Source organism: Notamacropus eugenii, chromosome 4, assembly GCF_028372415.1.
Source record: "Notamacropus eugenii isolate mMacEug1 chromosome 4, mMacEug1.pri_v2, whole genome shotgun sequence".
Lineage (NCBI taxonomy): Eukaryota > Metazoa > Chordata > Mammalia > Diprotodontia > Macropodidae > Notamacropus > Notamacropus eugenii.
The window spans coordinates 327,250,904-327,278,134 of record NC_092875.1 but is presented as its reverse complement, the minus strand read 5'-3'; the positions used below and the strand labels follow the sequence as shown (position 1 = coordinate 327,278,134).

Genomic DNA, 27,231 nt, shown 5'->3' with positions numbered 1-27,231 from the left:
TTTGTTTTTATATAACCTTCATTTTCTAATATATTCCCCTCCCCTCATCTGCCCAATGAGCCATCCTGTATAACAAAAAATAAACAGAAAGAAAAAAAAATTCAATAACACTGACACATCAGAATCTGATGGTGTAGTCTGTTTTCCACATCCATAGTTACCAAACCCTTGAAAGAAGGAAGGAACATTTTCTCATCTCTTTTCAGGGGTCAGATTTGGCCATTATAGTTATATGGTGTTCAGCTTCATTTTTTTCTTTTTCCTATTCTATTTTGGAGTCTCAGTGATCTCTTAGTTGCTGAGTTATATGGTCTTGTTTGTCTTCAGCCTTCTTGACCTCTCTGCAGCATTTGGTGCTGTTGACAACCCATTCTTAATGTTCTCTCCTCTTCTCTCATGGTTGTCCAGTGTCTTCTCAGTCTCCACCATCTGTTTCCCATCCCCTAACTGTGGGTGGACTTCAAGACTTCATCCTGAGTCCTCTTCTTTTCTCTTTCTATGACTCTGTCTTCAAGATCTCATGAACTTCCAAGGGTGCAATGATCATCTCCAGGCAAGTAACTCCCAGGTCTCTATATTGAGCCCTAGAGTCTTGCATCACCAACAGCCTTTTGGACATTTCCAAATATGTGTTCCATAGATCTCAAATTCAACATGTCTACTAACATGTCAACAGCACTCATTATCTTTCCCTCTGAACCTGCCCCTCTTTCTAACTTTTTCGATTCTGCAGAGAGCAGCATCATCCTTGTGGTTGCCCAGGTTTGAAATCTAGTCTTCCTCAATCTTTCAGGCTTCCTCACTTCCCATGTCCTAATTAACTGCCAAGTCTTGTCCTTTCTACTGCCACAACATCACTTGTATCTATCACTTTCTCTCAACTTACAGGGCCACTGTACCACTCTAGTTCAGGACCTCAGAGTCTCTTGCCTGGACTATGGCAATTGCTTCCTAATTGATTTTCTAGCCAAGGTTCTCTCTTCATTACCATCTATCCTTCATGAACTGCCAAAGCAATGTCCCTAAGGCCTCTGAGCATGCTAATCTTTTCATCTAAAAACTCTAGTGACTTCCTTTTCCTTCTAGGGTAAAATATAGATTCCTCTGTCATTCAAAGCCATGTTCTGACTCCAAGTTTCCTTCATAGTATTATTCCACTTTACTCTTTTTCATGCATCTTGTTTTTTTATTTTTAAAAAAATTATTTTATTTGTTTTCAGTTTTCTACAATCACTTCCATATATTTAGATTTTTTCCACTCTCTCCCCCTCTTTCCCCCCTCCTTCCCTATTCCCTCCCCAAGACAGTATGCAATCTCATACAGGTCATACACATACATTCTTATTAAATACATTTTAACTTTAGTCATGTTGTGTGGAAGAATTAACATGGATGGGAGAAACCATAAAACAAAACATAACACAAGAGAAAATGGTCTGCTTCATTCTGTGATCCAGTTCCATAGTCCTTTCTCTGGATGTGGAAGGCATTTTGCCTCAACAGTCCACTGGGAATTTTTTACGCCCTTGCATTGCTGTGAAGGGCTAAGTCTACCAGAAAAACTACTCACACACTGTGGTTGTTGCTGTGTACAGTTCTCCTGGTTCTGCTCTTTTCACTCAGTATCCCTTCATGCATCTTGTAAAGCAGCTACATGATGCATAGAGTGCTGGGCCTGGAGACAGGAAGACTCATCTTTTTGAGTTCAAATCTGGCCTCAGACATTTCCTAGCTGTATGTTCCTGGACATGTCACTTAACCCTGTTGGGCATAGTTTTCTCCTCTGTAAAATGAGCTAGAGAAGGAGATGGCAAACTACTCAGCATCTTTGCCAAGGAAACAGTGAAAGGGGTCACGAAGAGTCAGGCACAACTGAAAATCAACAGAACAGCAATATCAATGCATTCTGTGTTCTAAGTCAAATTAGCCCAGTTGCTTTTCCTTATACAGGACAAACAATTGCCTGACCCTGTGCTTTTGCATAGGCTAAACCTTGTGCCTGGAATACACTACCTCCTCACCATTGCCTCTTCAAATCCCTAGCTTTCTTTAAAATTCAGTTCAGATGCCACCTCTTACATGAAGCCTTCTCTGATTTCTCCTTCTGTTTGCCTCCCTCTCTCCCCTCATCCTTTACTTTGTGTGTAGTTTGTATTAACTTTTATCCAGGGGTGTGATGGAGCTAGTTCTGACTTGAACACCTATTGTTAAATTTTCAGGGTGAACACTTCAGAAATTGGCAAAGTTGACAAAACAGGGTTTTGGTGGTTTCTTTTATTCCTGATTGTCTAGACTTAAGTGATGGTGAAAATGTTAATAGTACAGTTTAAAAGTAATAGTGTATGATTACAGGGTTGTTTTGGGTTTTGTTTTTTGTTTTTTTTGAGAGCCCTGTTAATAGCTAACCACATACTTGTTTATTTGCATTCATACTGTTTTCTCCAAAAGAATGTAATTCAGGGAAGGGAGTGTGTGACTTTTGTCTTCTTTCCCTAGTGCCCAGCACAATCTCTGGCAAGAAAACATTTTATAAATACTTGATGGTTCATGGATTTATTAAATCAAGAAGATGTGAGTGCTAATCTTGCCTCTGAAACTGAATAATGTCTAGTAGAGTGCCTGGCACATAGTGGGTACTCAATTAGTGTTTGTTGAATTGGATTTATAGCTATGAGACCTTGGACAAGTTACTCAACCTTTCTTAGCCTCAGTTTCCTCATCTGTGAAATGGAATGATAATATCTGTAACACCTTCCTCAGAGGGATGTTGTGAGACAAAGTTGGTATAACATATGCAAAGCACTATGCAAACCTTCAAGGGCTCTGTCAATGTCAGCTACCTGCTTAACAGGTTGTTGTGGGGCAAGTATGATGCTTTTAAATGGTATGTAAATATAACAATTATTGTTGTTGTGATTATTAACTATGGGATTTACAAGAAAGGAGACATCACTGTGGGCTGGGGTGGTCAGGGAATATTCAGTGGAAGAATTAGTGCTTAAGGTGAGCCTCGAAGGATAGACGGGATTTAAATAGACTCACATTCCAGGTGAGGGCAAAGATTTGGAGAGAAGAATGCATGAGGCATTTTTTGGAAACAAGAAGACTAGTCTGGATAGAGAAAAGAGTTCATCTAGGTGGCTAGTGTGAAATGAGGCCAGAGTGAGAGACGGAAGCCGGACCTCAAGGGCCTTAAAAATTAGATTTTGTTCAATTTTATCCTGTGTGATATGAGTAGCTGCTGAAATTTCCAATAGCTTAGTTTATCCAGAGGTCCTATCATTTCATACCTTTGGAAATATAATCTCACCTCATTAGTTTGGTCTAGTTTGTAAGGGAGGTCAGTCTAACTTGGAGACAAATCTGAATGAATAAATATTTAACCAAGACAACAGTTAGGTTATTACGTAGTTACTTACTTGAATTGGGGGTCATTTGGGGATATCATTTAATAATAGATAAGAACAACTTACATGTAAAATTCGAATTATGGGCATCTAAGTGGAATATTTACGTTTTTGGAAGATGGTGGCATAGTAGGAAAAAAGCTGACTGCAGACTCTGAAGGGCTGCTTTTAAGCCTTGCTTCGGACGCCTGGTTGGGAGGCTGAGCTCGAGTTGTCCAGGCAACTCAAAGAGCATCTAACTTAGCCCCAAACTGTGAAGTGCATTAGGAGGGGAGATTACTCACCAGTATCTCCCATACAGTTGAAATCACAGGTCTGAACCCAAAGAAAAATGAAATGTTGAAAACAGTTGATTGTCTTAAAGTAGGTTAGACATGCCTCTTACTATTTCTATTATTTATTAACCAAGCTGGTCCATATTTCTAAAATGTAGATAAAGAAAAGGTTAAATTCATCCCAGCATTTTCCTAGTTAGTAATTGTCTGAATTAATGAGGTTTTACTATAGATCAAGTTCTTTCCCTGTGAAATGTAACTCTGAAATAATGCTGTTAAACTGTAGGTCAGTGTTTTTCCTAACCCCAGTGTATTTCAGCTAAAGGCATAGAAAATCTGGATTTGAATTCATATTCTGCCACTTACGTCACCTGTGTGACCCTGGAAAAATTACTTAACCTTCTTTAGGTCTTAGTTTCTTGTTCTGTAAAACAAGAATCTTATACTAGTGATTTTTATGGTTCTTCCAATTCTTAAGTCCTATGACTTAAATATAAAGTCCTATTAGCCTGTTTGGGCAGTTAAGTGATCTAGTGGATAGTGCACTGGGCCTGGCATCAGGAAGACTCATCTTCCCAAGTTCAAATCTGACCTCAGACATTTCCTAGTTGTGTGACCCTGGGCAAGTCACTTAACCTTGTTTGCCTCAATTTCCTCATCTGTAAAATGAACTAGAGAAGGAAATGGAAAACTACTCCAGTATCTCTGATAAGAATATCCCAGTGGGATCATAAAGAGTCAGCTAGGACTGAACACCACCACCAACATGACCTAAATGTAAAGACTGTGTAGTCCAGGCATCTGCCAGTGCCTCTCAGCACAGATCTTGAGGGAGACCTCCTTGTTCTACACTTTCTTTCCTGTATTTGCTTCTTACTGTTTTGCTTCTTTTTCCAAGGCTGATCCCAATTTTCAGTCAATTTCAGATGTTTCCAGAAGAACAGAACAGCTATCCCTCCTCCTGAAAAATTATCTCTGTGCCAGCAAGTCCTAGAACAGTGGTGATGAAGGGGTTTAGTAATTACGATAAAGCTAACTACGTTGCATGGCCTTCTTCTTCCTTCTGAGAAATTTCTTCTGCTAGGAGACCTGGAATCTGCTAATTGGATTAGAAAAGGAGGTACTGCTGGAGGGGTCCATTTCCCCATTCCACAAGAAGCCCCTGGGACAGAAGGATGCAGAAAGAAGGGGAGGGATGTGTCAGGAGGTTTGGAGGTTTGGATGTTCTCAGGAGGCAGCTGAGGTGTGTGGCCTTCAAAGACCACATGGAAAGCTCAGAATCTTGCCTGTTGCCAGCCCTAGTGTCTGGAGCCACAGCCTTAGTGTCTCAGTCTGGCTAGTTTTCTTCCTCATTTGGGGAAAATTTCTGTTAATCCTAGAGATTCTCAGGGACACCCGGGGTGAAGGTTGGAGCCTCTGGGTTTACAGGTGAGTGCTGGTAACAAAAAGATTGGAAGAGTTTCCAGATTAGTTTCTCTTCCCCTCCCAAACAAATCTTTACCACCTTGGTTAATATCTAGGCCCAGTCAGATTGAGAGTCAGGCTGATTGAAGGAAAAGGGATTTAGGGATCTGATTTTGCAGTCAGAGGATCAAATCTTGTCTCTGCTACAGGTTACTTCACCGCCTTGGACCCTAGGGTCTTCATCCAAGACAAGGAGAATGGAACTAGGTAGCATCTGGAGTACCTTCCTCCTCTAGATTTAGCATCATATAAATGTAACACTATTCTGGTTCTGTCCCCAAATAAATCACCAAGAACAGTAGAGAGAGTTAGGGGACCTAGTATGGAGTCTCAACTTTGATTTATTTATTTTTTTCTTTTTTTAACAACCTGTGCGACCTATGGCAAATCACTTTACCCCTGGGACTCAGTTTCCCCATATGTAATTTGAAGAGGTTGGCTTAAATGATCTTTAAGGCCCCTTCCAACTGTATGTTAAAGAATTCTAAGGACTGAGATAAATTCTGGAATGATCAGTTTATAATGAGTAATTAGAAGCTCAGCACACTTGGGGGCATATCCATACCCTCCATATCCATATCACCCCCAGGTGACACTGGGGAGGACAGCCACTGTCCCTCAGCCAATCTCTTGGAGACAGAATTGTGGGCTGGGGGACCCATGGGACTGACCCAAGGGAGCCATTTCAAGGTCATTATAGCCCTTAGCAAGTGAACAGTGCCTGTTCCAAGTGTCACGAATATGCCCTAACACCTAATTATAGGCTAACTGATTTGTGATATTTAAATGACAAGATCTGATGGAGTGCAATCGAATCCTTGCAGTAATGAGTTGCATTATAACCATGTTCTTCTGTAGTGATAAGAATAATGTCAAAGTAATGGGGCTAATAAATAAGTGGGGCTAGCTCTGGGGAAAAAATTACAAAACTTGGAAAGCCGCAGTCATCCAGGACTCTCATGCTCTTCCCCATCAGACCCTGGGTTGTCCTAGGTAGTGATTTAGATCTCACTCTATCACTGTGGGATAGTGGTTAGAACGTAGGACAAGTCAGGAAAACCTGGGTTTGAATTCCCCTGGGACATTTACTATGTGACTGAGCAACTCACTTAATTTCTTTGGGCCTCAGTTTCATTAAAATGAGGAGACTGGATGCAAGGATCTTTAATGTCCTTTCTATCTCTAAATTTATAATCCTATGATACTCAACTTCCCTGGTGAGAAAAGTGTAGGTATATGCCTGCCTGTGGTTTCATGTGTGTATGTGTGAGTTATGTGTACATATGTATAAGTATGTGTTGGGGGAAAGTATGTGTATAAGAAGGTTAAGTCAATCAGGGATTTGACCCAGGGATAGAGGTGGCATGGTACAGAAGAAAGAGTATTTAGAGTCAGGGGACCTGAAATCAAATTCCAGTTCTGTTGTTTACTGTTTGAGTGACTTTAACTAAGATAATTCTGTGTGGGCCTCAGTTTCCCCATCCGTAAAATGAGGAGGATTGGACCTCTCAGTTACCTTCCAGATATAAACCTGTGATCCATGATCCTGTAATTTGAGTACAGGGTTGCTGTTGTTCAGTCAGGTCCAACTTTTCGTGATCCTAATTTGGGGTATCTCTGCAAAGATACTTCTCCAGCTCATTTTTACAGATGAGCCACTGTGTGAGACTAACAGGGTTAAGTGACTTGCCCCAGTGTCACACAGCTAGGAAGTGTCTGAGGTCAGATTTGAGCTCTGGGAGGTGTCTTCCTGATTCTAAGCCCAGTGCTCTATGCACTGCCTGGATAGGGGGTGGGGAATGCCGAATTTGGAGGGTTGGAGAGGCTCTTGGAATGCTTTAGGAACATAGAAACAATAGAGATGAGCACTTAGCAAGAATACTTAGTGAAAGCAGGAAGTTACCATCTCTCAGCTGGAGTGATTTCGTCCTCTGCCTTGTCCAGCTTGGCTCAGGCCTGACGCCATTGTCTCAGGATCTCTCTGCCTTCTTCCCCTCATGGGTGGGAGCCCTTTTCCACCTCACCTGAGTGCATGCTTCATGCTGGTTTACTTCATTAGAATAGAAGAGCTCTATATCTCCTTCCCTCTCTCCCTCCCTCCCTCCCTTCCTTCCTTCCTTCCTTCCTTCCTTCCTTCCTTCCTTCCTTCCTTCCTTCCTTCCTTCCATCTTCTTGTACAAAATAACTAATATGGAACTGTTTTACATGATTGCACAGATATTTTCTATATCGGATTGTTTGCTGTCTAATGGAGGTAAGGAGGGAGGGATAGAATTTGGAACTCAAAACTTAAAAAAAAAAAGATAACCTCAAATGTTAAAAATTGTTTTAACATGTAATTGAGAGGAAAAACAAAATATTATTTTAAAAAACCAACATAAAGAATAGAAGCTCCTTGAGAGCCGGGTCAGTTTTGCTTTTGTTTTGGCATCTTCAGTACCTAGTGCAGTGACTGGTGCTTTGTTTTTCCAAGGTTAGGATTCAGATGTGGGACCTGGGGTGTATTTGTTGGAAGCAGATGCTTTGTGTTTTCTTCACTGGTTATCATAGATATCGGGCTCTTCTGTGTGATTTCAAGACAGGGTGGCATGAGAAAACTCTACACTGCTGCCTCCACCCCCCCACCCCCCACTTCCCTCCCCCACTTGCTGGTGGATGCCTGAAATTCCATTGCCAGGGGAGATAATTGCTTTTCATCCCAGTTAGAGATTAGATTTAAAAAGTAAACCTGCTTTGTTTCCTAAGGACTTGAGGGTGCTGCAAGTGTCTGGCTGTGGAAAGGTGGGGTGGAGTGTGCATAGTATTGGGGCTCCAGCTAGAGGGCGGGGAGAGAGGAGACTGCAATTTACATTTACATCAAGGAGGAAAGCACTGGGGGACACTAGGAAGAACAATAGATATGGAAGCAAAAAGACTTGAGTCAAATCCCAGCCCTGCCATTTAATACCTGGGTGACAATGGGCAAGTCACTTTCCCTGGATCTCAGTTTCCTCATCTGACAAATGAGGAGATTGGACTAGATTATTTTTCTAAGGTCCCTTCCATTCTTAAATTCTCTGGTATCGATGATATGATGCCAGAACTACTTCTGAGAGTAGTGTTTGAAAGAATAGAGGAGGTTCAAGATATTGTGTACTTATAGTGTGTGAGTGCAAGAGGAAGCTTGCAAAGTTCATGGGTTCAAATTCTGTATCAGATGTTTACTAGCTATATGTATTCCAAGTAAGTCAGCTAACCTTTCTGGGACTCATTTTATAATGATATTACTGTGCCAGACAGGAAGATGAGGTTTTCTTATAAACCCCTTGACACAGGATAATAGAACTATTAGGTTCTGTGTCTTCGTTACCAGTAAGGAAACTGAGACCCAGAGAGGCTAAGAGAGTTGTCTGAGATCATACAGATAGCAGAACCTAGATCAAATCCTAGGTTTCCTGACTTCAGATCAAGTGTGCTTTCCATTCTACTGTGCTAAATAAATGTCCCTGGCACATCTTCCAGGACTAGGGTCTGAGAATGGACCAAAGAGGGCATGAGAATCGAAGGCGAGGCTTGCCTCAGTGTCTTTGTTTGTGACCATCCCATTATTTCTATCCAAAATAAGCCTTGGTGGTACAGGTAGAATGCCTCAATTGTTGTTTGGTATGATGATATCCTGATTGATGAGATCATTAAGCCTGAGATGTGACTGACTAGAAATCAATGGAGAGAAGAGGGACTATGGAGACTGAGTACTGGCCTGGATGCTGAGCCAACCACTGGACTTCCTTCTTCTCTATGGTCCACTTAGCTTTGTGACTTCTATAGCAGGAGGTGTTAATGACACCATGTTTAGGAGGTCTGGTTACAGTATAGCTTAGGTAGCTTTTCTCTACTGCATAGCAACAGATGTATCTTGAGCTCCAGCTGACCATGTATGGAAGGAGTAACTTTGCTTCACAATAGAGACTAAGTAGGATGAAGCTGTAGGTACCTCAATGCAAATGTACCACTCAACTGCAGACATGACTCATTCTTCATGATTGCTTAGAAGGGTCACCTATGTTGGAGGGGCACCTTGGTGCAATGGAGTGAAGACCTGGCTGCATTACTCATGAGATGTAGGACCTTGAGCTAGTCACTTCTCAGCCTTAAAGTCCTGTTTTTGCCCTGAAAATGAAGAGACTGGACTAGATGACCTCCAAGGCTGTTTCTGTGATTAAGTCAAATCAATATGAGTTATAAAGGTGGAAGTAAAGGTGAAAAAGGGGTCTAGGCACTTACGTAGGAGACCTCCTGATTTGCCAGACCTCCAATGGAGCTGGCATGTGCACTGGCCCATTCTTGACACCGAGTGACATGGTGAGCCCATCTTACTGGCTCCCAGGGACTGGCATTATTTTCCAATGATTGGCTGACTGAGGCCCAGGGGTATGAACTCTTACTGCAAGAGCCTTTCTCCTCTAAGACCTGTAAGAGTGAGGCTCTATTGATCAGCTTTAAAAACTTTTTCTCACGTTTCCTCTCCTTTGGATACCCAGAAAGGGATATAACCATCAGCAAGAGACTAGAGCATGTGTCCAGCTCCAAGGGAGGTGTCCAAGTCAAACACATCAGAGCAGATCATGTGCTGTGGTTTTTTGGAAAGGGCTCTAGTTTGAGACAAAGGCAGGCCAAGTTGAGTGCTAGTCCTCATTCCCTAGGCTAACCTACTGTATGATTTTTCAATAAGGTCACAACCTCTCTAGGTCTTAGAATAATGATATCTGTCCTCTTACTCAGGGAAGAGAGGGTAAAGATGTAAGTGCTTTGGAAGTATTTGAAAGTACTCTTTAAAAATGAAAGGAATTCATTTGTTCATGGTTCTGGGGCTGGGCTAGAAACTGGTCCTTGGTAAGTGGGAAAGGGGAGTGTAGTATAGTAGAAAGAGCATGGATCCTTTAGAGTCTGAAAAGCTGAATTCAAGGTCTGGCTCTGATATTATCTATATGAACCCAAGTAGGTGACTGCATTCTCTCGGAAACTCTGTTCCCTCATCTTTAAAATGAGGGCAATAATATTGGCTTTGTAAGTTTCAAAGAGCTATAAAAATGAGTTATTATTTTATTACTATTATACAGGAAAAAGAGAAGACTCCCAGATCTCTCTTAATACCCATAGAAGACTGTTTTTCTCTTCTCATTGTTCCTTCCCCATTTAACCCCCTGCCCCATAACAAAAAATAAACCAAACCTTGGTGAAAGAATGTTCTTTTTCTCTATTTAGCTTTTAAAGACTTACACCACCTTACCCTAACCTATTTTTCAAGTTTTATTAGAATTATAACCTCTCCTACACTCTGTGGTCTAATCTAACTGACCTTCTCTCTGCTCTTCACACAAAATTCCATTTCTGGACATTTGCATTGGTGGTTCCCCATGCCTAGAATGCCTTTCTCATTTCTACCTCAGAGTCCCTTTCTTCCCATATGATACAAAGCACCATATTCGTCTTGTAACCTTTCCTGATCCTCACTCGTTACAAACCCCTCCACTCCCAAACTTTGTGTTTAATTACTTTGTATATATTTGTATTTATTAACTTTATATTTATACTGTATATATGTACACATGCGTATGTACTTGTTGCCTCTCCCATCAGAATGTAAGTTCATTGCAAGTAGAGATTGTTTCATTCCGTGTACTCATATCTCTAACTCCTAGCCCAGTACCTGACACACAGTAGGTGCTTAATAAATGCTTGTTGATTGATTGTCCCCTTTAGGACATTGAGAGTTAGACTGTAAAGTGAACCCTGTGAGTCTGCAGGGAATGTGGGAATTGGGTGTGTCTATGTTTCCATAGGGATGTATTTCTGAGTTCCACAAAATAAAGTTGTTCATTTTGGATGTATCACCATTCCTCATTGCTACCCCTGCAGGGATCTCAGTGTGGATGCTGGTTTGAGCCATGCTCAATTCCAGGTTCGGCCCATCCCTCAGCACTATCAGCATTACCTAGCGACTCCTCGAATGCACCACTTTCCCAGAAACTCTTCCTCCACGCAGATGGTAAGTGAAAAGGCTCTGCTGGGAAAATGCTTTTCCTGTGGTGCCTGCCAGGAGTTCATCAAAATCTCAGGCTGACCGCTTGTCCCTCTAAGAGCACCTTCCTCCCCTTTTCCTCCTCCCCAGTTGCAGCCAAGAGAAAGAACCAACCTCACAATGAAGCCACACTGGGCAAAGCAAGACAGTATGGAAGGGGAAGCAGTGGGTAGGGGAAGCAGATGTTATACTATGGTGAGTTGGAAAGGCCTCTAGTTAGAGAGAGAAACAGGCAAGTTGAGTTCTAGGCCTGATTCCCTAAGCTAATTCACTGTATGATTTTCACAAGATCTCTCTAGGTCTCAGTTTTTTCCATCTCTAAAATGGGAATAATGATAACTGCCCTCCTTACCCAGAGAAGATAGGGTGAAGATGTGGGTCCTTTGTAAGCATTTGAAATAAGACTGAAAGGAATTCATTTATTCATGTCTCTGGGGCTGGCCCTTGGTGAGCGAAGAAAGGAGAATGGGATGTCATGGAAGGGGCACTGGTCTAGAGTCTGATGACCTGAATTCAGGGTTTGGCTCTGAGACTGTCTGTGTGAACTTGAGTAGGGGACTGCATCTCTGAAAGTCTAGAATAGCTATACCAATATTGGCTTTGTAAGCCTGAAAGAGCTAGGTAAATGTGAATTATTATTGCTACTACATAGGAAAAAGAAAAGAGAGGTCTTTAGCAGTTCCAAGAAACTTTAAGTATTATTGAAGGGACAAAATATGCACACATAAAACATCTGGAGCACTAAACAAGATAGTATAGAATCAAAAGCTAGATTGTATGGTGTAGACGCTAAGGGTCCTTGTAGTTTAGAGGTGGAGAGCAGTGTGTCAGGGAAGGGATCATGGATCAGGTGAGGCTTAAGTTGACCCTTGATGGGGTGAGTAGGATTTGAATATACCAAAGGGAGAGAGGAAAGCCCTCCCTGCTGGTTGGGGAGCAATGTGCTCTTTCTAGGGATCATGAGAGGATCCAACTGATTAGGTGTGTTATGAGGGGGAAATAAGACTGGATAAATAGATTGAAACCAGGTTTTGGAGGGCTTTGGAGGTCTGGCAGAGGATTTTGAGTTTGATCTGATAGGAAGTAAGTACTACAGAACTGTAGATTCTTGAAAGAGGAGTGACATCATGCTAGTTACCGATGGGAGTGATGAGCCAGTGGCTGTAGTGGGGGTGAAGCTAGAGAAATTAGGTCCATTGTAGAGATACAAGGTCCAAAGTCCTTTTTTGTATTCATGGCATTTTCTCTGCCTTGCACAGGTCGTCCATGAAATCAGAAATTACCCTTATCCCCAGCTTCACTTCCTTGCTCTTCAGGGACTGAATCCAAACAGACATACATCGGCAGTGAGGGAAAGTTATGAGGTATGTTCTCTCTAGCTCAGTGGCCTGCCAAGGAACTCTGAGACCAGGCTAGATTCTGGCAGGTCAGTTGGTCTAAATGCTGAGGTCAGATTGTACCAAAACCTATCCTGATTTCCTGTCTCCTCAAGAATAAAATGATTATTCTCAATTTTGCCTTTAAATATATATTTTATCATAATGTATTATATATACTCTACAGTATATATCATATAGAATTCTCTATTTTGTCTTTAAATATATCTTATTTTAATTTTTGCATAATCTATATTTTACAATATATGTTTTATTAAAATACCTACGTTTTATTAAAATGTGTAAACCCATATATATTATAAAATATATGTATTTATAATAAAATATCTATACATTTTATAAATACATTAAATTTATAATAAAACATGTTTAATTTATAAAGTCTATAGATTATGTATAACATCTACACATTATATATACTCTATAAAATTATGTATCTATACATTTTATATATGAATTCTATATTTTATAAAATCTATAGATTTTACAATAAAATATATTTATAATGAAATATATAAAACATAGATTTTTATAATAAATTATATAAAATATTTTGTAATAAATGCATTTATTTTATATGTACTCATCTATTTTGCTTTTAAATAGATATATGCCCAACTTGGCCCTAATCTTTCTTTCCAATCTGTTGGACACTGCTTTCTGTCTTGTTCTTAGTATGCAACCTGGCCAAACTGATCTTTTCTTTGCCCCTCACACGTGATGCTCCATCTCTTGTCCTCATGCCTTGTGGATTGGCTATACTCCATGGCTAGAATCCACACCCTCTTTCCTTCTGCCTCATAGAGTTTCTCTCTTCCTTTAAGATGTAAAGGAGGCATCAGTTGTCACCTTTTACAACAAACCTTTCTGGATCCTTCCAACTGGGAATTCTTCCTTTCCCTAAACTGCCTTGTATTTATTCTCTTTATACTGATGCTGAGTATGTGTATGTAATATATATGTAAAATATATGTTACTTATATGTGTACTCATTGCTACCTCTATTAGAATGTTTCTTCTGAGTAGGGCTTATTTCCTTCCTTCCTTCCTTCTTCCTTTCTTTCTCTTTCCTTTTTTTTTTTTGTCTCTGTATCTCTAGCACCTGGCTAGGTTCATAATAAATTTTTGTTGATTAATTGATAGAGAAAAATTAAAGAGGGGGGAGAAATATGTAGAAAAGAAAAACTTTTTTATTGCATTTTGTCCAAATCAGAAAAAGTCCTTCGGTTGTCTCTTCTACATATTTATTGTAGTCCCACCAAGCAGTTCACTGTGTGTATGTGTGTGTGTGTGTGTGTGTGTGTGTGTGTGTGTGTGTGTGTGTGTGTGTGTATTTCTGTTGCAGGAGCTACTCCAGCTGGAGGACAGACTGGGCAGTGTGAGTCGAGGAGCTGTACAGAACACCATTGAGAGGTTCACCTTCCCCCACAAGTACAAGAAGGTAAGTGACTTCTCCCATACATTGACTGAGCAGGTCAGTTCTTAAGACTGTTTACTATGTCAGCAGCTATGGAACTAGATCCAGCTTATGCTTAGAGAGACATAACAGAGGTAACCAAAGTCTGGGAATCCCCTCATCAGCCAGGAGGACAGGGCAACTTTATGGCCCTAATTCAGTGTCTGACGGAGATGATAAAGAGGGTAGTGACCCTCGTAGAAACATGAGGGCAAGGGTGTGTTTGCCTGAACATTTCTGGGCTCTTGATGGCTATGGCAGGAAAGCTCAAGTGTTGGCAGATTCACTATGTTGGAAAGGCTTCAGGTACAGGCCTGGTGACAGACTGTCTATTGTCTGAGGATCAGGAGCAGGGAAGCTCATTACCAGAAGGTTGGCTTCTTGGTGACAAAATTTTTGACCTCAGTACTACATCAAACAGTGACTGTAATAAAGAATAAACCAATCCACAAGTATTTATTAAGTGCTTGCTTAAGACTGAGGAAACAAAGGAAAAGCAATCTTCAAGGAACTTGCATTCTACTTACAACATGAAAATAAATATGTTTATATAAGACACATTCAGAATTCATGGATTATAACCTTTGAGAGGAAGGCACAGATAGCTAAGGGGACCAGGAAAGCCCTCTTCACAGAAGGTGGAGTTTGAGTTGGGGACTAAGAACATATGTTGATGTGTCTGTTCTTATGAAGATAGGTATGGGTAAGTGGACAAAAGTGTATAAAGATACATCAAATTTGTCATCCTTGGTTAAATTTGGAGAGATTGAAGCTCAGAGAAGTTAAATAACCTACTAACAGAGCTGTATGGTTGTTTGAATTGTGGATAATCAGGCATTTGTTATCTATGGGAGAATATGTGTGTCTGGCCTGGATAAGGGAAGGCAAGGCAGTTTCCCGTAAGGTGACTGCTATGTCTTAGACTGAAGGAAGTTAGACTAGCTAAGATTTATTTGGGAGAGCTAGCTTCTGATCCTGGCTCCAAGGCTCATTCTTTGGATCACCTTCAGTTTTCACCTTTTTAGGTTTACTTTAGAGCTCTGGGGTTGGAATCAGGAAGACTCATCTTCAAGAGTTCAAATCCAGCCTCAGACAAGTTACTTAACCGTGTTGGTCCCAGTTTCTTCATCTGTAAAATGAACTGGAGAAGGAAATGGCAAATCATTCTAGTATCTTTGCCAAGAAAACCCCAAATGGGGTCATGGGTCAGACACAACTGAAATAGCTTGACTACAACAACAATAAAATTATGCCTCTAATTTCTTCAACTAATTATATTATGAGATGGTTTATAATTATTAATATCTTCCCAAAATATGGTATCAACAACTGAGTACTCTAGATGGCTGGGACAGAGCATGGGAGAGGTATCACATCCCGTGCTTTGGTTACTATGCCTCTTTGCAGTAGGAAGTCTAGTTCTCTAATGCCCATGCTTTGTGCATTTGTGTGTAGACATCTGAGAACGTGAGTTTTTATCTCTGGATCCCTTCATATATTTTGGCCCTTCTGAATTATTCAGCTTCTCTGTGGCTATTTTCTTTTTACATAGTAGCTGCTACATTCTTCATCTACTCTCTTAACCTTTTTTTGGTCCCCTAAACCCCTTTGACAGTCTGGTGAAGTCAATGGACCCGTTCTCAGAACAGGGGTTTTTAACTGTATAAAATAAAAGTCCTCCTACAAAGGAAACCACTTATATAGAAATGAAGGTGAATTTTCCCCATCCAAGTTCATGGAGCTCCCCAAATCTATTCTTTACAGGCCCTTAGGGATCTATGAACCCTAAGTTAAGATGCCCTGCTTAAGCTAAATCACTTTGCAGATATATGTAGGCAATCTTCTTACTCTTTTCTTTTCAGTTTAAAGCTTTCTTATTTGATGTTTAAGTCTACAGGAAAATATATTCTTACAAGTCCTTGTTGGGTGTACTCCATCCCTGGCCAGCACCCTAACCTGCCTGCATTTTATATTACGGTTTAGAAACCAAATCCTGTTCTCAGACATCATCTTAACCTGAAATTGTTCCTTCCTTCTTTCCTGAAGCTTCTTCTTACAATTAGAAGCAGTGATAAAAATAATACTTGCATTTCTAAGCTCTTCAGTCTCTGTCCCAAACTTTATAATCTGTAGATTCCTTCTTGGCAATATCATATCCGTCCTCCCTCCCCGTCTCGTCTCCCTCCCCGTCTCGTCTCCCTCCCCGTCTCCTGGAGAAATGCTGTGGTGAATTGTCTATTCACCATTCCCACTCACCTTGTTGGGTCGTTCAGTTACTAGGGGTTCCTGAGAGAGACTTTATTTATTATGGCGATCTTTCCAGAGATGGATCTAGCTTGCCTAATTGCCCTTGATTGGCAATGAGCAGCTTCCTGTCAAAGCTTCAATGTCTCTAAATAAGAAAGAAAATTGGAATATTTTCTACCCTGAACAGCATTCATGTGAAGGTGGAGGAAGGACAACTTTAGAGGTGGAAGGAGCCTCACAGGTGATTAAGACCAGCTTGGGTGTGAAGAAAGAATCCCCACAGCATCCCCAGTGAATGAATAATCAACCTGTACTTGATGACTTCTAGTAATGGGAAACTCACTGCATTTTGAGTTTTAGGAAGTTTTTCCTTTTATAGACATGAAATCTGCTTTTCATCTAATCCTTCTTCTATCTGGTGGTCCTTCATATACTTGAAGACAGCTGTTATACTCCTAATTGTTCTCTCCTCTAGGCTAAATAGTTTCAATTCCTTTAACCAATTCTCTTATGGTATGATCTCTAGTCATGTTTCAAATTGACCTCCTCTGGAAATGTGTCAGTATCCTTCCTTAAATATGACAACCAAAACTGAATACAACAAATGCTTCAGGCATAGTTTGACCAGTGCCTAGTACAGCGGGGATGGAACCTCCCTTATTTTGTACACTATACTTCTGTAGTGAGTGCTTAATTAAAGATTTACTTATCTACCTCCCTATGTATCTATCATCTATCAGTCACCTATCTCTATCTTTTACCTACCTACCTCTCTCTATTTCTATCTACCTATTACCTATATATCTACATCACCTATCTATCATCCCTCTCCCTCTCCCTCTCCCATTCTCTCTCTCACTACAACCTGTCACTTTAGCTTGTTAAATTAACATGTTGCCATGTTATACTTCTCACTCCCATTGAACTACTAAAATCCCCATTTCTTTTTTACACGAACCATTTTAAGCCACATCTCCCCAATGCTGTATTTGTGTAGCTGATTTTTTTCAGTCCATGCAATTTTCTAAACATCAGATTCCTCATTTGTAAAATCGAATTAATAATACTTATTATTTTAGTACCTATTTAATAGAGTAGTTGTGGCAAAAGCACACATTGTGAACCCGAAAGTGTTTTATTATTATTTATTCTTGTTAGAATTCATCTTAAGTTTGGCACATTGTTTTAGGATGTTGAAACTTTTGTGATCTCAATCATCCTTAGCTATCCTTCTGAACTTTTTGTCTTCTGCCCATTTACTAAGTACACCAACTATGCCTTCCTCAAATCAGTAAGAATAGTGTTGAACAGGACAGAATCAAGGATAAATACTGAATCACTTCATTGCAGACCTTTTTCCAGGCTGATATTGGCCCATTATTTTGAAATTTTTTGGGATCTGGTGGTTCAATCAGTATGCCTCACTCAACAGTTGGATTGATCAAATTTAATCACATTTGTAATTTAACAGCTAAATGTAATGAAAAAGAGCACTGAATCTTTTTTGTTCTTGTTGAAAATGTAGGTAATTTTATTTTTAAAATTAATTTGTCATCAGTTTCAACAATCACTTCCATATGTTTTAAATTTTCTCCCCCTCTCTCCCACCTCCCTCCCCAAGATAGGATGCAATCTTATGTGGGTTCTACACATGCATTCTTATTAAACACATTTTCACATTAGTCATGTTGCATACAAGAATTAAAATGAATGGGAGAAACCATGAGAAAACACAAAACAAAACATAACAAAAGAGAAAGTAGTCTGCTTTATTCTGTGTTTGGATTCTATAGTTCTTTCTCTGGATGTGGATGGTATTTTGCATCAAGAGTCCTTTGGAAATGTTTTAGGTCCTTGCATTGCTGTGAAGGGCTAAGTCTATCAGAAACAATGCTCAAACACTGTGGTTGTTACTGTCTATAATGTTTTCCTGGTTCTGCTCATTTCGCTCAACATCAATTCATATAAGTCTTTCCAGATTTTTCTTAAGTTCACCTGTTTGTCATTTCTTAAAGCAAAATAGTATTCTATTAGATTCATATACCACAACTTGTTCAGCCATTCCCCAATTGATGGACATTCCCTCAATTTCCAGTTCATGGCCATCACCAAAAGAGCTACTTTAAATATTTTTGTACATGTGAGTCCTTTCCCCATTTTTCTGATCTCTTTGGGATAAGCCCTAGAAACAGTATTGCTGGGTCAAAGGGTATTCCCATTTTTATAGCCCTTTGGGCATAGTTTTAAATTGAGGAGCACTGAATCTTGAATTAAAAAGTCCTGGGTTCAAGTCCCAGTTCTGCCACCTATTGAGTCACCTTGGATAGGCCAAACCTTCTGGAGCTCCGAAAGGACTCCAATTTCAAACATTAGCTCTGTTACTTTGGTCAAGACATTTAACCTCTTAACATTTAATCCTCATCGAATAAATGAGAGGTTTAGATTAGGAATTCTCTAAGGTCCCTTCCTGATTAAAATCTATGATCTTATGATCCTTGAGCCAACGGGGTTGTTTTGGGGAAACAACTTTCTAGATATTAAAGTGCCGTAGAAACTTATCTATTATTCATTCAATCATTAAATATTTGTTTAAGATCAGTGGTGTGCCTCTACCCTGTACTAGGCACAATGGGGAATACTAAGATGAATGAGACAGTCCCCGTTCTCCAGGATCCCAGATCTAACCCATTAAGGTGTTGCTAATTTGCAAATAATTAATATCCATCAAAATATATTGAGTATTTAATTCTGTTCTTAGCGTTGCTGGAGGAAGAAAAGAAATATAATGGAAGATAGTGAAAATGGAATAAAAAACTATCCTTTTAGGCACTTATTACATGCCAACGACTGTGCTAAGCACTGTGAATACAAATGGAATAATTAGGCAGGCCCTGTTCTCAAAATGCTTACATTGAAAATGGAGATAAACCATAGAAAAGAACATCTACTTTGTAGTCAAAGGACCTGGGGACAAACTCTACTCTGCTCCTTACTGCAACATGTGTGGTCTTGGTCAAGTAATTTAACGTATCTTTGCCTCAGTTTCCCCATTTATGAAATAAAGGACTGGACTAGAAGGTCCCTTCTGGTTTTAGGTCTCCTGAGCTTATGACAGTCCCTGTTGTCAGGGCCCTGATTGCTGGGAAGCAAGACGAACACAAGTGAAAAATGAGAGAATAATTTAGAGCAACACGTGAGCTTTGTACAACGAGCTATGAACTACATGTACTCGAGAAATTCAGAGAAGGGAATATCAAACAAGTATGGAGTGTTCACAAAAGGTTTCAGGAGGAGGTTGCTTTTAAGTGGGCCTTGAAGGATGGACAGAATTTAGAAACCAGCGAAGTCTGGGGCAGGGATGAGGAAAGAGAATTATATGTAAATTGGGAGAGCAGCATAAATAATGGTCAAAGAACAGAAAATTAGTATATCATGTTTGGTAAGTGATATAGAGACCAGCCTTCCTGGAGCAAATAAATTTATGGTGGATAGTTATGAGAGAAAAATCCAATCATTCATTCAATAAACATTTATTAACCACCTATTGTATACCAGGGACTGTGCTAAGTCCTAAGGATACAAAAAGAAGCAAACGACAGGCCTTGCCCCTCAAAAAGCTTACAACCTAATGGGCAGAATAGGGTGGTTGAGGCAAATCATTTATGTAAGGGTGCTGAACAAATGAATGAATCTACATCTGAGATTTCTATGATTTTACGAAGGAATGAAACATTTGGGAGTCAGAAAATTAGAAAGTTCTTGAGCAGAAACAAGATACAGTGAAAGTTGGAAGGGAAGAAGGTTATGATGAGGCAGTGATAGAACAGAGAGAGCCCTGGCTCTGGAGTCAGAGGTCTTGGGTTCAAATTCTGGCTCTGGTACCTGTGGAATCTTGGGCAAATTACTCAACTTCCCTGGGCTTTGGTTTCCTCACAGAGTTGGACTAGATGATCTCTAAGGTCCTTTGGAGCTCTAGGCCTAGTATCCTGTGTTGTTGTGGTTGCTGTTCATTCTTCATTGAGGACCAGTGACATCATGGTTGATGTCTTGACTTGCATGAGAATTGGATTTAAGTAAGGCAGAACTACTCAAAGTCATCAGCCTCACTTTTTCCTCCAGAGTCATTGGAGACCAGTTGTAAGACAAAAGTCAAGATGACTGGTGATAGTCCAGAATGTAGAGGGAGATCTTGGTCTTTCTAAATTAAAGTCTTTCCCAGGTCGAAGTTTATCTGAGGCCATGCCCAAATTGATTAACAAGTTTAGAGGATGTTGCAGTAATTTAGGTGTGAATTACTAGGGTCTGCACTAAGATGTTGTCAGTGGAAATGAAAAACAAAGAGTCAATTTAAGACAGGTTTATAATAATGTGTAAACCACAGCTCCAGAAATGATTCACCCATGTTCCTGATTTCTTAACCTGTTACCCCAAAAACTGCCTAGGAGACCACAATAAATGAAGTTATTCTTTCACTCACTTGGCCTGAACTATCAGTCTGGGGAAACAGTGAAGGCTTTCTGCAAATGACATTCTGCTCATCAATTAAGGAAGCACCTACTGTGTGCCAGGCTAGCACTGCTAATTTGAGTCAAGCAATTTGGCTGAGAGGAAGGAAAAGGGGGGCTGAGAATAGGATGGGCCACAGAAGGAAGTCATTTGCTTCAATTCCTTCCAGGCCAGGTGATGGACCTGGTGAAGTCTTTGGGAGAAGAAACCCATTTTGAGGAAGGGCTTAAAAAGGAGCTGTTGGTTCACTGGAGGAGACTCTTCTGGCCTTGCCCTGTAGCACTGATGGAGGAAGAGAGATGAAATCAGGGAAATGGAATGGGAGGTTCCTGGGAACACCATTTGGTGGAACATCTATTGGAAGGACTGTGGAGGGAAGGAATTCACTTAGAAAAGCACAAGAGCCACTGGGCAGGCTCTTGGGTAATTAAGTCTTGTCTGTTTTCTCCTTACAGCGAAGACCCCAAGAAGGCAAAGGCAAGAAGGAAGATGGGGAGGAGTCAGACACGGATGAAAAATGCACGATTTGTTTGTCCATGCTCGAGGATGGAGAAGATGTGAGGTACGATGATCCCTGTTCTGCACTCTTAGGACTCCTAGTCATCAAGTTGGTACATGCCACTAGGAGAAATCTCCTCTTACTCAGCTAGTGTATGTGTGTACATGTACATGTGCATGCATGTGTGCACACATTTGGGGAGGTATAAGGTGGGAAAGTAATTTGACATTTGATGAGCTTGGCACAAAGACTTCCCCTCCCATTCAGTCAGTCTAGGGAGAGCCACCCTGGAGGAGCTGGGTTCCAGGACTCGAGGATCTTTATCTTATGTTCAATTCAACAAACATTTACTTAGTAACCTACTACGTGCAAGACACTGTTCTAAACTCCGGGAAGACGATGATAAAACTAAAATAGGCTGCCCTCCTTGAGCCTCCCTAGCTTTCGTGGAAAGTTGCTAGGTGATTTTTTTGGATAAACTATCATTTGTCCCCCGAGAGGGTCTCTTGGTTCTAGGCTGGCCCCGTGTGCCCCTTCCTCTGACTAGTCCCAGAGCTAATTCATGCCCATCTCTTCTAGGCGTTTACCCTGTATGCATCTCTTCCACCAACTGTGTGTCGACCAGTGGCTCGCCATGAGCAAGAAATGCCCCATCTGCCGAGTGGACATTGAAACACAACTGGGTGCCGACAGCTGAGGTGACAGTCCGCCTGGCAGATGCCCCACTTTCCTTCACCAGGTCCCCCGACGGCCATAGCCCTTGCAGCCAAACTTTGCCTTCTGAGCCATTTGATTTAAAGGAAAAGCCTGCAAGCACATTTTGCGGAATGAGGAATCGGTGGTATCAGCGTCAAAGGGATAGGAAGGAGGTCCCACCCAACCCGAATGGTCACCATCCCACGAGCTATGCGTGGGGGAGGGGCCATTGCCCAACCAGCGGGGCGGGAAGGGGGGGCCCACGCTGCTGAGGATTTAGATGTGATCTCGAAGGTACTAGTTGGATAGTCCGGCCCCTCAATCCTGTCCTTGGAAGGATTGTATATATACCTCTCGACTACGTAGAAACCATGTAGGGGTCTCTAGCTATTTCTGTGGATGGCAACCGGAGCATGTTAGCTTAAGAAAAAAATGTTGTGTGTGGTGCTCTAGTCATCTTGTGGTGGACATGTTGCTATTACCGAATTTGCACCAAATATTTCTCATCAAGTCCCTTGTTTTGGTGCCTGACAAAACTGACCAACGACAGCCCGAATCTTCCCATCTTTAGGAGAGAAGGAAAAAAAAGGTACAAAGGTTAAAACAAACGAACAAAAAAAAAGCCAAATTCTGTTTACAGTGAAAAGGATGATTTCTTCACCCAGGTCTGGGGGGTGGGGCGGGAGGGGCTTCTCGTTCTTTGTGTTGGTGTTGTTTCGTTTTTTATTTTTGCTTTGATCATGTTTACAGTGTACGGAGCGGTGGAAGGAGGAGGGGCATCTGGGAAAGAGATGGGGACAGGAAAGGATCCAGTGGGAACAGCCAGGATCCCTCGGGCTCCGTCCCTGAGCCTCCCACCTGTTGTGCTGGGGGTCAGGGTGGGCCACCAGGGAGGAAGAGAGGAGAGAGGGAGGTCCCTTCCGAGGGAAGGATCCCGAGCCCCGGTGGCCCTCAGAGGAGCCAAGGCTTGGCTTCGGGGCTCCCTCCCCTGTTTCCCCATAGGCTAGAGAGAGGCTGGCCTTCAGCTGTCATAGCTTGCTGCATTCCCCAGAGCCCAACTGCTATCGCTCTGTGTTCTCCCCTCTGCTGCTCCTTGCCTCGTGGCAAAGAGGCGATTTAACCGCTGCCTCCCTATGCAAAAATAAATAAATAAAAGTAAGTAAAACATAAAAAGAAAATAAATAGCATAGATAATTAGTAGCTGGTCTTGGCCAAAGTGTTCTCCGCTGCTCCTCTTAGAGATCTGGCTGGCACTGGAGGAATGGTGAGGCTCACATGCCCCAGGAGGCTGGGAGAAGGCCAAAGCTTGTAGCCTCTTCTCTATGGTGCCAGCCAGAGTGGAGCATCACAGGCCACAAGATGGTACTTGAACTTCCTCCGGTCCCACCTGGAGAGACAGAGACTGGGCTTTGGCTCGAGAAAAAATCTTCACTGGGAAACTGGGGGCAAGAGGCCCCCAGCCTCTGCCTCCTCCCTTGACCTGCTTTGAGCAAGTCACTGTCCCTTTTCTGTGCCTCAGTTTCCCCATCTGTAAAGTGGGGGAGAAACTAATCTTTATCCCAGCCCCCACTCCCTCTACCTCCACAGGATGTTGTGAGGATTAATAGTACTTCTGCTGTCTCCTGGGTCTCTTCTCAGGGTGGGGAAAAACTTGGAAGTTCCAAATGATTCCATCTAATGTTTCCCCCACCTCCCCACCCTGCACAAAGCCACAGCTTTTTTGAAGCATGGAGTGAGCAGAGGGAATGAAAGAAGGGGAGACAGGTGGGAACCCATGAAGTTCCATCTAGCACCAAATTGCTTTTATTACTATTAATCTCATTAGTATTAATATTATTATTATTAGTGGGTCCATGCTTTCTTTTTCATGGGTGAGAAACACCAGGAATTAGGACAAACCAAAAGGAGTGTGGGAGAGTGATTACAGCTCATATGGAATTCTACTATCTTCCTTTGACCTTCCCTATTTCCTTTCCTCCTACCCTTCTACTACCCCTCTTCCACCCTTTTCTCCCCCTGCCCTTCAATAAGCAAGAGAGGACATGGGGAGAACATGGTCCCAGTGTTTAAATGCACGAAGGACCACTGGGTGGAGTAGGGAGTAGGTTTGTTTTCTGTCACTTCAGAGCAGAAGACTAAGACTAATGGGTAGAAGTTATAGGGAGAGACTTCAATTCCATCTCAGAATTTTCTTACTGTCTTCTGATTATTCCACCATGGAAGAGGCTTGTTTCAAGAGGCATCGATCTTCCTACCATTGGAAGCGTCTAAACAGATTACTATCTGCTGGGGATTTTCCTAGAGGAGATTTCTGCATTGGATGAGAGACTAGACTGGATAACCTAGAAAGTCCCTCTAAAAGTCCATGATTCTGTGGAGTTTTTTTTTTTTTTTACTGAGATAATGTAAAGTGCTTCGCAAACCTTAAAATGCTATATAAATGCAAGCTATTATTATTAGTGCTCACTGTGAGTCCACTGTTGTGCCAAGCGCTAAGGGGGATATGAGGAAGAGGAAAACACAAGTCCTGCCCCTAAGGATCTTAGTCTAGTCTAGAAGGCATTGCACACATTGGGGAATGGTACAGTATGTGACAGTGTTAAAGGAAATGCCACACTGCAAAACTGCACTGAAGCCAGTAGTTAAATAACAACAACAAAACAAAATTCACAAAACTGCCAGGAGGCTATCAGTATTTTCAGTGGGGAGGAAGGCTTCAATCAGAAGCAGCTGCCTTGTCAGCAGCCAGGACCTTAAGAAAGGGCAAACGAGTCCCAGTGGAGGGGCTCGATCCACAGAGCCATCAGAATGAGAACTTCCTTTCTATAGTTTTAAGTGGAGAGATCTCTCCCTGTTTTGGTTCGTTGTTCCACCCTTCTGGGTGGTTGGAAGAGACAGGAAGGTTCAAGGGAGGCAGTGGGTTAGAATGGAAGGAACACTGGTTCATGAGTTAAAACATCTGACTTCAAGTCTTGAGCTATCACACTAACTGGGTGACCTTGGGTAAGCTCCTTCCTTGCTCTGTGCCTCAGTTTCCTCATCTGCAAAATGAGGGGGTTGGACTAGATCTCTAAAGTCTGGTCCAGCTCAAACCTTCTGTGATTTCCCTAAGGTCAGGGCATCTTTTTTCCAAGCTAGTAAGGTGCTTCATACCAGAAAGCTATTGAAGGTGATTCTTTTGGTGGGCAGGAACATCTGCTTAAGAGGCTGACAAAAAAAATTCAGAGCAAGTGGAACATAATATTTTCTGCCTTTCCTCTCATCCTTTCCCCCCTCTTCCTTCCTTCCCCACATTTTCTCCAGTCCCATTTATATATTCCTAGGTGCAGAGAGCTCTGCTCTAGGTGCCAAGGTGGGGACTACCCACAGGGCAGCCCTTGCCTTGGAGGAATTTATCATCTGCCACTTGTGGAATCCCAGCTGAGCTGTAATTACCTGACTTCTCCCCAAGAGACCCCAGGTACTGTCTGGGGGGCCAGATGAGGCAGGTGAGGGGCCTGCTCTCCTTCACACCTGTCCCCCCACCCAAGCACCCTGGGTCCCTTCCATGATATAGGGAGAATGGTGAGAGTCAATTTGGGCTCAAGACTCTCAGCCCCTGATTTGGAAGGTCTCTGGAGTTGTTCACCGGTGACAACTGGAGAAAGAAGAGTGGAGAGGGGCCCATGTTTCCTTTCCCTCCCCTCCCCAGGGACTTTTGAGGGGAGCTGGAGGTCAGGGGGAAGCAGGCACAGATACTGCTCCAACGCCAACATCTTAAGGAGAGGAGACCATCTTCAGTCCTTCTTCTGCTCAACTCAAGGGCCTCAGACCCTCGACTGAGAAGCATGAGTGCCTTCTGTGGCTGGAAGCTGCCCTGGGAATGAAACTGGGGCCCCTTTCCAACAGCAGCCGCCGCCACAGCAGCAGGCCCCTCTGGGACTCTGGTCAAACCAATGCCAACGAGCCCAGCAGGCAGGGCAGACGGAGGCCGAAGGGCCCAGGGTCCACAGTACACCTCCCCTTCACCAGGACCCTCTCTTCGTCCCCTCCAGAGCCCAACGCCCAGTCCTGCTACCCCCTGAGGCAGGGCATCAGCTCCTCTGTTCCCAGCACCCCAACTCCATGCAGGTGTTACTAACTCTTTATGCCTAACGAACAAGCACAGTTTTTTTTCCAGTGGTGATGAAAAGCACCACTAGACTCTTTCCTGAAGAAATCCCACTCACTCCCTCTCCACCCTTTGGTGGGGGAGCCTTGCCCCGCCCCCCTCTCCCCCGCGGCGCCGTAGCAACGTCTGTCAGGTCCCCCTTTGCCCGCGTTCCATCTCCTGTCCTCGCATAGAGCAAATGCTAGAGCGATTTCAGCTGATAGAAAAAACAAAAACAAAAATAAAAAAAAGCAACAAAAAACAAACAAAAAAAAACACATGGCACGTTGCTAGTTTACAGGGTTTTGTGAGTTTAAATGCCTTATATTTAACAATCATAATTTATGACTAACTTGTAGATATTGTGGGTTCTTATTTAATTATTTTTATAGTTGTTTTGCATTTTTAATTATAATTTATTTATTTAGAAAGGATACTAATTTTTTTTATTACTCCTATTACCTCATTTTGGCATTGTTTCTGGGAGTGGAATGCTTTGCATGCATTGGTACGATGAAAACCGACTTTGACCACAAAAAAAACAAAAACAAAAACCCACAAAATTTCGCTGAACTTTATCTCGTCCCAAATCAGGGTGTGTGATTGCAAACTGTCTTACTGTGGTGCTGGCCTCTTTGGATACATTCCATAACAAAATGCAAACCTTTGATTCTGTATGCTGTGATTTAGTGGAAAACTGCAATAGAGTAACCGTATTTAGCACATATATAAATATGATTTGCACTCAGCATCAAACTGAGGTAATCCTTTCACTCGCTTCCCTCTGGCTCCCTCTGAATATGGACCTCTGTTCTCCCCCACCTCCAGCTTCTTCCATCCCAAAAGCAACCCCAAAGGTTCCTATTAGGGAGGGTTTGGGAGACAAGTCATAGAGGAGGTCATGCTTGGGAAAAACGAAGAGGGTGCTTTGGGAAATACAGGCCACTACTCTAGGAGTCTTGTCCCATCAGCAGTCTCTAGCTTCCAAAGGAAGTTTCCTCTTGGGAAATTCAGTAGAACAGAGAATTCTTATTCAGGATTGGGCAGTGGGGTATGGGGTGGAGATTTTAACGGCCCCATGAGCTTGTCACCAG

General features: G+C 42.0%; 1 protein-coding gene across 2 annotated transcripts in view; it reads left to right on the top strand.

Moving 5' to 3' along the window:
* The window catches only part of ARK2C (arkadia (RNF111) C-terminal like ring finger ubiquitin ligase 2C), a 160,060-nt gene extending 137,406 nt beyond the window's left edge, over positions 1-22,654 (top strand). For both annotated transcript variants that reach the window (XM_072605220.1, XM_072605221.1), the window contains 5 exons: positions 11,045-11,174; positions 12,467-12,571; positions 13,950-14,045; positions 21,269-21,375; positions 21,892-22,654. In XM_072605220.1, the coding sequence (XP_072461321.1) occupies positions 11,045-11,174; positions 12,467-12,571; positions 13,950-14,045; positions 21,269-21,375; positions 21,892-22,009 (556 nt within the window). In that variant the 3' untranslated portion in view covers positions 22,010-22,654. The remainder of the gene's footprint in view (positions 1-11,044; positions 11,175-12,466; positions 12,572-13,949; positions 14,046-21,268; positions 21,376-21,891) is intronic.
* The last annotated feature ends 4,577 nt before the right edge of the window (positions 22,655-27,231 follow it).